The following is a 12,738-nucleotide window of genomic DNA, read 5'->3' as shown; positions in this document are numbered from 1 at the left end:
TAGGAATATTATGACAATGAAAAACTTGGTACTTAAGCGTGTCCATTTATGACTCACATCTCTTTCCTAGAAACTTACCTGATGTACTATTTCACAATCTATAGCCATTATACCAGTAAATAATACTATTCATAGTGAGAAGTGTTGGGAAAAACGGGTAATTTTCCCACTAAAACAAAACCCTAACAGAGCTACCCGACAAATAATATTGAATAAATAAAGCGGAATAATAAAAGAGATAAAGAAGAAAAAACACACCCGAAAATTGTTAACCGAGTTCGGCCTGTTTAGCCTAATCTCCGAGCACAGCAAAAACAACTCGCTTTTATTATTATGGGAGAAGATATTACAAATTGGGATATTTAACAGTGAAGGAGGAAAGCTTAATTTATAACCCTCAAACCTCCTTCCCAAACAATGAACCCACCGATGTGGGACTTGGTATTAAGCCAAAATCAACAAATCTCCACCTTGGCTTAATTTCAAGTCCCACCTAAAACAAATCTTCTCAAAACATAACAAAAACAAACTTTGTAGTGCTTCAAATTTGCGCCTTCGGGCGCCAACTTCAAATGTGCAAGATATTAACCAAGTCTAAACAGTGTTCAAACTTGGTCCTTGTAACCACCTTGGTGAGCATATCTGCAGGATTCTCCGTAGTGTGAATCTTCTGGAGAACAATCTCCTCTTCTTCGAGAATCTCACGCACAAAGTGATGACGAACATCAATGTGCTTCGTCCGTGCATGAAAGACTTGATTCTTTGCTAAATGAATAGCACTCTGACTGTCAGAATATAACTCAAGTTGTTTCTGACCAACTCCCAAGTCTTTAAGCAACCCATGAAGCCAAATTGCTTCCTTCACAGCCTCTGTAATCGCCATATACTCTGCTCCTGTCGTTGACAAAGCCACCGTAGACTGCAAGGTACACTTCCAACTAACTGGCGCTTTTGCTAAAGTGAACAAATAGCCAGTTGTAGACCGTCGCTTATCCAAATCACCTGCATAATCAGAATCACAATATCCAACTATGCATTGACCAAGTGATTCATCTTGCTCAAATTTCAATCCAACATGTAAGGTATTTTGGAGGTACCATAGAATCCATCTCACAGCTTGCCAATGTCCCTTGCCCGGATTATGCATGTACCTGCTAACAACACTCACAGCCTGTGAAATATCTGGTCTTGTACACACCATTGCATACATCAAGCTTCCAACCGCATTTGCATATGGGACTTTCGCCATGTATTCTCGTTCTTCATCAGTCGTCGGAGATAAACGGCTACTCAATTTCAAATGAGGAGCAAGTGGGGTACTTATAGGTTTTGTATCTTTGTGTATACCAAAACGTTGTAGTACCTTCTGCAAATACTGCTTCTGTGACAGCCAAAGTTTTCCCCTCTCCCTGTCCCTGTTTATCTCCATGCCGAGAATCTTCTTGGCTTCCCCCAAATCCTTCATCTCGAACTCTTTATTCAACTGAGCCTTTAACCTGTCAATCTCAACTTGGCTCTTTGCTGCAATCAGCATATCATCAACATATAAGAGTAAGTAAATGTAGGAACCATCTTCAAGTCTGCGCAAATACACACAGTGATCATATTTGCTTCTCTTGTACTTCTGATCCTTCATGAACTTATCAAATCGTTTGTACCACTGTCTCGGAGATTGTTTCAGTCCGTACAACGATTTGCTAAGTTTACAAACCCAATCTTCTTTACCATCAACCTTGTATCCTTCTGGTTGAGTCATATAGATTTCCTCCTCCAAATCACCGTGTAGGAATGCGGTCTTTACATCAAGTTGAGCAAGCTCCAAATTCAACTGTGCTACCAAGACCAACAAAATTCGAATGGAGGAATGTTTAACAACTGGAGAAAATACCTCATTATAATCAATTCCCTCTCTCTGAGCAAAGCCTTTAGCAACCAACCTTGCCTTGTAGCGAACATCTTCTTTATTAGGAAATCATTCTTTCTTTGCAAATACCCATTTGCACCCAATTGCCTTCTTACCTTTTGGTAATTGTGCCAACTTCCACGTCTTGTTCTTCTTCAAAGACTGCATCTCCTCTTCCATCGCACCTGCCCAATTACCACTCTCTGAACTCAGAATGGCTTCTGGGTAAGTGGATGGAATGTCATCAACAACTGGAAGTGCATAGGCAACCATATCAATGAAACGAGCAGGCTTATGAATGTTTCGTCTCTGTCTTCTAACTGCAATTGACGCTGATTGCTGTTGAGATTCTTGGGCAGGAACCTCTTCCTCATCTGACTCTTCTTCTGTCATAGGAGAGTCACTTGTGGTATTTCGTGTTGGGATCACCACTGTCTGCTCAAACTCCACCTGCTTCTGGGCACACTCCACCTGCTGTGGAGTAATATCAGCTCCTTCTAGATTTACCTTCTTTAACATGGAAGATTCATCAAAGGTAACATCCCTGCTGATAATCGTCTTCTTTGCCTCTAGACACCACTAACGGTATCCCTTCACTCCAGGACTAAAGCCCATGAAAAGAGCCTTCTTTGCCCGTGGATCCAACTTTGATTCAATCACATGATAATATGCAATAGAACCAAAAACATGCAAAGAATCATAATCAGTTGCAAGTTTTCCAGACCATACCTCTAACGGGGTTTTTCCATCTATAGTAGATGATGGCAAACGATTGACGAGATGTTGAGCGTATGTCACAGCCTCAGCCCAAAACTCTCTGCCTAACTCAGCATTAGACAACATACAACGAACTTTCTCCACAAGTGTCTTGTTCATACGCTCCGAAACCCCATTCTGTTGTGGTGTTTTTCTAACAGTGAAGTGCCGAACTATGCCACAATCTTGGCATACCTTCAGGAACGGATCACTCTTGTATTCTCCTCCATTGTCTGTTCAGAGAACCTTAATCTTCCTTCCTGTCTGGTTTTCAACTTGAGCTTTCCACTTAAGGAAAATTTCAAGCACATCATTTTTGTTCTTCATAGTAAACACCCAAACTCTCCTGGAAAAATCATCAACAAAAGTGACAAAATAATGCCTACCTCCGATTGACGGAGTCTTGGCAGGTCCCCACACATCTGAATGCACATAATCCAGAATACCCTTGGTATTGTGAATTGCAGTGCCAAACTTCACTCTTCGTTGTTTTCCCAGAACACAATGCTCACAAAATTCAAGTTTGCAAGCCTTCGTACCTTTCAACAATCCCTGCTTGGTAAGAATTTGCAAGGATTTCTCTCCAGCATGTCCCAACCTCATATGCCACAACTTCGTTGCCTCAACATCCTTCTTAGAGCTAGAAGTTGTTGTCGCTACTGTCCCCACCACTGTACTACCTTGATAGTAATACAAATTGTTCTTCCTCACGCCTTTCAACATCACCAGTGCTCCTGAAGTTGCTTTAAGAATTCCATCTCGCATCGTCACAACTAGGCCTTTAGATTCTAAAGCCCCCAATGAGATTAGATTCTTCTTTAACTTTGGCACGTACCGTACATCCCGCAAAATTCTGGTGGATCCATCATGATTTTGCAGCTTGATTGAACCTATCCCAGCTGTCTTACATGGATTATCATTACCCATGTAAACAACCCCGCCATCAAGTTCTTGAAATTCAAAGAACCAATCCCGAATGGGACACATATGATAGGTACAACCTGAATCCAATATCCACTCATCTGGATACGATGATGCTGAAAGCGAGACAATTAAAGAAATATCTGATTCCACATCACTTTTGCATTCTGCAACATTTGCATCTTGTGGAGCCTTCCCTTTCTTCTACAGTTTTGGACAATCTTTCTTCCTGTGTCCTTTCTCATGACAGAAAGCACACTCATCTTTGGCAACGACTCGACCTTTAGACTTAGACCTCCCTCTTCTCCCCTTTGTCTGACTTTGCTGACGACCTCTTGCCATCACAAACTCAAAATATTGTATTCAATATTACAAACAATTTCAAACAACCCAAGGCGAACCTTCGGCTCTTGATACTACTTGTTCGGAAAAACAGGTACTTTTCCCACTAAAACAAAACCCTAACAGAGCTACCCGACAAATAATATTGAATAAATAAAGCGGAATAATAAAAGAGATAAAGAAGAAAAAACACACCCGAAAATTGTTAACGGAGTTCGGTCTGTTTAGCCTAATCTCCGAGCACAGCAAAAACAACTCGCTTTTATTATTATGGGAGAAGATATTACAAATTGGAATATTTAACAGTGAAGGAGGAGAGTTTAATTTATAACCCTCAAACCTCCTTCCCAAACAAACCCACTGATGTGGGAATTGGGATTAAGCCAAAATCAACAAGAAGTGCATAAATCGATTTTAGATCCATGGAAAAAAAATGAGATATAGATGTTCAATGGAAATAATTTTTCGTTGTGGAATACATTACCAGGAGAATGTGGCACCATCCAAATATGTCTTATTGTCAAGGAGATTAGCCTGACATCTCCAGTAGAAGATGAAATGGACTTCGACCTTAGGGTAGAATTTAGAGACAATCGACCTACCTTTGATGACCATCATCACGGTAAATTCGACCATCTACCCACTCAACTCACTAGGATCTGAAAGATGATCAACTGTGCTTTAAGGAATGATATTGAAAGAGTCCTCATCTGTAATGTCGACCTGTTTGCTTGGATTCTAGCATGCATGCCTGACATAGTCTCTAACTTTATGTGTCATAAGCTTGTCATTCAACCCCAGGCAAAGCCCATGGCCCAAAGGAAACACAAGCTCACAAAGGAGAGAAGACTAGCAGTTGATTTAGAGAAAATGGCAAGTAGAGAATGTGCATTGATTACGCTGACTTAAACAAGACATGTCCAAAAGACACATATCCCCTTCCAAGTATAGATTGGCTCATGGATAATGTTTAAGGTTTCGAGTTGTTCAACTTTCTTGGTTCCAATTTTAGGTACAATTAGATCAGAATGTATCTGTATAATGAAGAAAAGATTGCATTCATGACAAAAGGGTTCAACTTTTGTTACAAGGTCATGTCTTTTGACCATAAAAATGCTTGTGCCAGCTACTAATGGAAAAAGTGTTCAAAGACCTCATCAATAATATCGTGAGGTTTATGTTGCTGACATGGTAATTAAATCAGTGACAGTCAAAGACCATCCAATCCACTTGGAGAAAGTGTCTAACCAAGTTTGAGCACACAATATGTGTCTCAACCCTAAAAAATGCTTCTTCAGGAATATTGGTGGCGTAAAGTTCTTAGGCTAGGTATTGAGACCAATCTAGAAAAGTGTGAGGTCATCTTAAGTATGAGGAGTTCGAGTAACCTCAAGGAACTCCAATGTCTGAACAGGAAGCTGCAACTCTTTCCAGATTTCTACCTAAGTTCCACGAGAAGGTCAAGACATTCTTTTGGTCTTTATTTTGGATGAAAAAGGTCATTCTGATTTTTTTTTATTTTGATTTTGCTTTGTCTTATTTTTATTTTATTTTGAATTTTATTATTTTTATAGTTTCTTATTTTTCTAACTTCTAGGTGTTTAGTTTTTCTAGTATTTAAATTTTTTTTTATGTATTTTGTTTTGTGATTATTAATAAATTAGAACTTCGGTTTTAAGATTAGAACCAGTTAGTGATCTGGACAAGGGGAATAACGCACAATAAGTAAAACATCTCTTGAGGTGAGAAGGAAGATGGTAATAGCTCAATAACAAAGCGGGGATGATTTTACTATCTTCTATTGGTAAGTCCCATATGTTGCTTTTCAGTACACCTTCCCACTCTGAAACAGATGACTTTGACTGTAAGATACCTCCTACCGTTTCAAGGGCCAGAGGCAGTCCTTGGCACTTTTCAACTATATTGAAGTCAATGTCCTCCAACACAGAATTCGACTTAGAGTTATCATCGTGAAATGCATGTTTAGCAAAAACTTGCCAACTGTGATCTTTTTGTAATTGCTTTAGTGGGTGAATTTTGTTTGACTCCACGGTAGATGTAACTTTGTTAATGCGTGTTGTGACAAGAATTTTACTTCCCTTAGCACCATATTTAAGAGAAGTTTGCAATGATTTCCATTGATATCGGTCTTCGTTCCAGACATCATCCAGAAGCAGAAGAAACTTCATTCCAGTCAATTTTTCTTTCAGTTTTCCATGAACCATTTCTAGGTCTTCACTATCATCTTTTGATTTAGTGAAAGCCCTAATAATTGCTTTTGATACCCTCAGAACGTGAAATTCATCTGAAACACAGAACCAAGCTTTAAGGTCAAATTTAGCTTCCTTATTCTTAGGGTCATTGTATACATGTTGAGCAAGTGTGGTCTTACCCATCCCACCCATACCTACAATAGAAAGTATTGTGGTCTTACCCATCCCACCCATACCTACAATAGAAAGTATTGACAACTGGTTATGATTGTTACTCTCAGAAGTAACCCACTTAAGTATGATTTGTTTGTCCTCATCTCTGCCATAAATAACCTCTTGTGCCACCAACAATGAGGATTCATTTATTTGCCCTGACACGTTATTAGCCAACCCAGATCCAAAACCACTGGAAATTTTGAAATCTTGAACAATCTTTTGGTTTAAGAGAGATTCTAGTTCATCTAGGAGTTCTAACATCTCGGATTGAAAATTGTTTACCTTGCTAGAACTGCTCTGAAATTCAGGTTTCAACTGAGTTTTGGAGAATTCATAGTCTATTTGCTCCAACAGATCCTCCGCATCAACAATGCATCTCTGACCTCATCAAGCCATTGTTTGACCAATGAATTAGTGAACTGCTTTTGTTCTGCATCATCAATCACAACATCGATGTCCATCAGCTTCATTTTCAACTGTTTCAGTTGCCTCTCATCGAGCTCTCCGCCACGAAAGTAGTCGAGAAGTTGATAAGAATCGAGCTTGTCAAATAGTGCCTGGAGAACAGCACCTCCAATAGTTTCAAGGTCTGACATGGTTGGAAAGGAAGTGGGAAAATGAAAGAGAAGAAAGGATTGTGAAAGTTGGAGTGAAGGTGAGAATTCTTCACGATGGCTTTACTTCAATCCTTGTTTTTGAGTGTTCTGAACCACACAAATACGATCACGTGCATAAAGTAGTTGAGTTTGGATAATGTTCTGAAAATATCTCAACTCCTTATATTAAATCCAAGGAACCTTAATTATGTCTCAACTCTTAAATTTATAGACATTCCATACCTAACTTACCTATCAAAAAACTAATTAAACAACTCAAACATTACTAAAAAGCAACCCAACTCAGATCATTTCTTTCCTTCCTTTCTCAAGTATCAATCCCTATTTATTTTTCTCAGTTTTCAATTTTATCTTCCTTCGTTTTCCTATTTTTTTGTTTCCCTGTCTGGTGATCCAATTTTTCTTTTATTTAGACATTGACAGAGTTGAATCAGTCATGATTCTATTACTCTAGCTAGCTCAAATTTATTTAGAAAAGTTAAGCATAGTATAAAAATAATAAATCAATAAATATCTTAGATATACTAAAATCAAAATTCCTTATTGATACAGTTAAAGTTATATTAAAATGATGACGGAATTTATTTAAGGAGGATTGTGTTATTGGATTAGAAATTAATTCTTAGTATAGTAGTTGTACATATAAATTCTAATACTTTCGAGTTTCTTCTTGTGGATTGATATCTATTTTCTTAAATTTCTTAATTATAGAAATTAAATATTTTGTTCAGGGATATGACGAAGAAAAATAGCTTTTAGCTCTTCACTGGACAGATCTTATATATACTCTGTTTGTATCAGAGTATATATTATTAGAAAGGGAACTTTAAGTTTAAATATTTTATCAGAGTATATAAAATTGATGTTTAAGATGAGGTTTGTACTTACTGAGAATTTACAAAAACAGGTAAGAGTGTTAATCTTGAACTCTACAAGAACACAACACTCCTATGCATATTTTCACTGTAATTTTTAAAAATATCTATTGATTAACAAGTCAATTCATTCTATTATGGACTTTAAAGTACTTTATAGTACTCTTGATTTTAAGAACAAGAACAACAAAACAGGGTAATAATACCCAAAATAGCATTTTCTTCTCCTTTCATAACATGAAACTAAATTCAAGTTATATCATGTAATGAATGATCATGTTATAGATTATCTTTAAGGATAAAATATAAAATAATTCTTTTCCCAGGATAAGGCCAAATCTCATTTGGTATTTGATAGATTTTGCTTCAAATACTGTATTGTTGCTTAATTTCTTCTCTGTTCTTGTGTTCTCAGATGATGAGAGGAAAAAGCTTTTTGATTCGAAATTAAGATTAAACTTTATCAATGGAATTGAAAGAGGTGTTTTATACCTTCACGAGGACTCTCGACTTAAAGTAATTCACAGAGATCTCAAAGATAGCAATGTTTTATTAGACATGACATGAATCCAAAAATATCAGATTTTGGATTTTGGAGAATATGGTGTGAAGGAAAATGTTTGGAAATGATGGATCCAACGCTGGAAAAATCCTTTGTAGGCAGTGAACTTGAGAGATGCATACAGATTGGTTTGTTGTGAGTTCAAGAAGATGCAAAAGATAGATCAGCCATGTCTGATGTTGTAATGTTGGCAAGTGATGCAATCAATGGCCCTTCCAAAACCCAAGAACCCACCATTTTTAGTTGGAAGAATGATCCTAGAGGAATTCTCTACATCAAAGAGTTCCAAGAATCTTTCCATTAATGATGTAACAACCTCTATTACTCTACCTAGGTAATCAATATTTTTTTATTTGATTTCATTTATTCTCCTCATTGGACACTCCGTGTCACCTCACAACTTGTCAGCACCAGCACACAACCATAACACCCTAATCACAAACATATTAGAAACATGAATCTTGAGGTCTTTTCCAGGGTTGTAATGAGGCTGGGCTTCCAAAAAATATTAGTTTTTCTTAGATAACAAAAGGCACATATTAAAGGAGAAGAACATACCTACAATTCAATTATAGAGAACATATATGTTATCTAATTACCACTTTCTTTCGATATCACCTTTTTCCTCATTTTCTTTCTTTTCATGAAATTTTACTATCTTTCTTTTCTACTTCTTTTTCTTCTTCTGTTTCTGTTTCTTGTTTTTTTTTTCTTTTTTTTTCAATAATAGGAAAAAATTCTTCCTATTTTAAACTTTTTGAACTTTCACAATCAGAACCAACCATTCCCTTTTCTATATGTATTGCATCTATGTTCTCCTTCCTTAGACATGCTAAAGGGTAGGAAATTATATCAATAAATGTTAAGGTGCAATATTAACAACAAAAAAATTTCTTGGCCCAAGGGGATATAAAAAAAATGGAATACTAATATAAAGGGTTGGCTTTTTGGCCCTGGCTCCTAATTAACACAAACAAATATCTCAATCATCTTCCTGCTCTTTTATGATGCAACAAAAATAAAATAAAAATTAAGCAACCACAACTGTCAATTCATCAGTAAAACTCTCAAAAACTGTTTCAGGTTCACACACTCACTTGGTTTAAATGGTCTCATTCCTTCTTGTCTTGTCATTATTTGTCCTAATCAATTATCTTGTCATTATTTTCATGTATCATAATTTTAACTACATTTGAATAGGGATTCAGTCATATTTTCTTTTCTACCCTGTGTCTAATTCATCTCACTATTTAATATTTAAACACAAATTCTTTTTTCCACAATTCAAAATTAATATTCTAGTTCTTTTTTATTTGAAAAAATAAACTAGAAAATAAACAAATTAAAACTGAAATTTATTCAAGAAAGATCATTCAAGACTTAAAACTACCAAACTAACAAAACAGGACATTTATTCAAAATAAGCAATAAAAACAAACTAAACAAATAAGCAAATAAACAGAAAACAAAATAACCAAAAAATAAAATAAATAAAATAAGATAAAATTCAAATAATTTGAAAAGAAAAGAGAATTAGAAAGATAAAACCATATTTTTGCTCAATCCTCTCTTCTTAAGAAGTCATCCAGCTTTTTGTTAAAATCTTTATCTACAGTCTTGCTTCATTTGCTGGATCTGCCCCCTGAATATTAGAACCTATCCTCAGGTCAAAATACATAACATAGGTAGGGTTTCCCTTGAAATTCTCCATGGTTTACCAGTTGGACTTATCTGATAGGAGTGATTGGTACCGTCATCATCATCTCTCAGTCTTTTCTAACTTCTCTCCTTGCTTCTCTTTTCTTTACTTTTAACTTCTATTCTTCCGAGTTGTCTTCTCAATTGCTCAATCTATAAAAACTTGTTTTCTTCATATCATAAGACAACTCAAGCAAAGATTAGTATAACAAGTAAATAGTTTTTTTTTTTTTTTTTAAAAAATGAAATAAAGAAAAACAGAAAATTTAAAATAACAAAAGAAAGAGAAATAAATAGTAAATGAAAAACAGAACAAAAAAAATAAAATAAAAGAAACAAAAACTTAAATAAAAACTAAATAAAATAATAAAACTATAATTTTTAACAAAGAGAAAAATAAAATCAATAAAAACAAGAATAATATATAAAAACTAAAAATATGCAAAATAAAAAAAATTAAATAACTAACTAACTAAGAAAACTAAAACAGAATATATAGATAGAAAAAAAACTTGCGTAAAATAAAAACTAAAAAATAAAAAACTAAATAAATAACTATTAAGAAAAATAACTAAATAATATAAAAATGAAACAAAAATAAAACAGAAACTAATAGTAAAACAGAAACTACTTAAACAGAAACGTAAACTCTAAATAAACAATTTAAGCTAAACGTAAAAATAAAATATGATAAAACAAAATCCAAATCAAAATAAAATAAAAATAAAAATAAAAATAAAAATAAAAATAAAATAAAATAATTACAGTAAAAAAAACTACGTAAACAATATAAAAATAAAGAAGTAAAGAATAAAATAAAATATAACAAAACAGAATCAAAATAAAATAAATAAAGTAAACAAATAAAAATAAAAAAAAGTTAAAAGAAAAATTATTAACATAAAAATAACAGTTTTACAAAAAAAAAAAACAAACATATTCACATCTAAAAAAAAACTTTTTACATATTCAAAACTAGAAAAAAAAAACAAAATCTTTAAAAAAAATAAAAATAAAAAATATACAAATCTAAAAAAAAAAACAAAATTATTCACATCTAAAAATAAAAACAAAATCTTTACAAAAATATACAATTCTAAAAAAAATCAAAAACTAAAAAATTTATTCACATAAAAAAAAAATAGTTAGTATATTCCTAAGAACGGATATCAATCCCACAAGGAACAGTGAATTATCGAGTACAATAATCGCTAAATATAAAAACATAACATTTAAAAGAGTTTTGGATTAATTGTGTTGGCACTGATCAATAAGAAAACACACAAAGAATTAGTTGTTTCAATTGAAAAAATAAGGATTAGTTTCATCTCTCTCACTCTCAAGTATTTTGATTAGCATGTCAATATTTGATTGAAATTGATGCCTGTATAAAAATCATTTATATCGATTTCTCGCATATAAAATCCTTAAGAATGTCCCTAACTATCGATCTCTCGCATAATTATAAGAACACAACTTAGAACGAAGCTCAGACGTTTAATAGCAATTAACACTATTCCTAACACTCAAATATGTTAAGTATTGTTGTTTAGGTCAGAACCCTAAAAATACCTCCCGGTCAGATTTAAGATTCTCAATTTGTCACGGAAAATTAAAAGTAAAACAACAATACCAATAATCAATCAAGAACTGAATATTAATATATAAGATATCACTCCTCAATACATAAGAGTTTGAGCAGATTACTCCCAATCCCAAAGGTAGAATTAGCCACGCATACTTCTAGCACCTTCCATTCTCCCAACTGGTTACAATTCACTCTATGGTGTTTTCCTCTCAATCTGGCACCTTAAGGTTGAGCCTCTAGCCCTCTATTTATCGTAGTTTTCTAGGGTTAGGCTAACGGGCTGATAAAACATAAAAAAGTCTCAATCTTCATTTGCATCTTTTTCCATTATGGGACCTTCTATCTTTATCTTTTTAGCTCAAATCATTCATCTTTAATCCAAATCTTCAATCTTCCTTATAAATCTGCAATTAACATCAAATTTCGGAATAAAATACTCTTATTCAAATAAAGATCATAAAAAATGTAAAAAGGTATAAATTCATAAATTAGAGATTATTTTTTTTTATGTAAATTAACAATAAATCCTCATAAGTGTCTATATTTTAATATGAAATATTACTTAAATTAGACATTATCATCAACATGCACAAACGTAGATTCCTTCTTGACAAAAAATGACATAATATCATTAGAAGTGAACCAAAAAGTGGAAGAAAACAAATACCCTTTAGAGAACGAAAGGCAGTGTGCAATTTATCTATTTTTTCCTAATTTCTTCATGAATCTTCCAATAATTTCCTTCCTCCATTCTTAACTATCTAAAATTTGAATTAAATGACTCCATTTATCTCATGACTCAAGAACAAATATTTGGATTCAATAATTCTGAAAGTAGGGATTATTGTTATTTCAAACGACAATTAAGACAAAAAATAATTCAATTTTCTCATGTAAATTTATTAAATATTGTCACAGTTATCATTGAAGAAAGTGGTGAGCTAGAGATTAAAATATCTGCATTAAATAAAGATTGTATTTGAAATGAAGAAATTGTGGAGAGTTGACCCCTGATGAAAACGTAGGCATATGAGAATTTGTGCCTTA

At 33.8% G+C, this 12,738-nt stretch overlaps 2 protein-coding genes across 2 annotated transcripts in view; both read right to left on the bottom strand.

The window, feature by feature from the left end:
- Window positions 1-12,738, bottom strand: part of LOC137828258 (putative disease resistance RPP13-like protein 1) — a 95,234-nt gene that overhangs the window by 33,491 nt on the left and 49,005 nt on the right. The window lies entirely within an intron of this gene.
- Window positions 5,575-6,947, bottom strand: LOC137809512 (putative disease resistance RPP13-like protein 1). The gene is made up of 2 exons (XM_068610620.1): window positions 6,735-6,947; window positions 5,575-6,648 (listed from the first exon to the last, which is right to left on the bottom strand). The coding sequence occupies exons 1-2, from the start codon at window positions 6,945-6,947 to the stop codon at window positions 5,575-5,577; spliced, it is 1,287 nt and encodes a 428-aa protein (XP_068466721.1).

The sequence above is a fragment of the Phaseolus vulgaris genome, chromosome 11 (genome assembly GCF_000499845.2).
Source record: "Phaseolus vulgaris cultivar G19833 chromosome 11, P. vulgaris v2.0, whole genome shotgun sequence".
In the NCBI taxonomy this organism is placed as follows: domain Eukaryota; kingdom Viridiplantae; phylum Streptophyta; class Magnoliopsida; order Fabales; family Fabaceae; genus Phaseolus; species Phaseolus vulgaris.
Note: the sequence above shows the minus strand (reverse complement) of the source record. Positions and strands in the feature narration are given on the sequence as shown.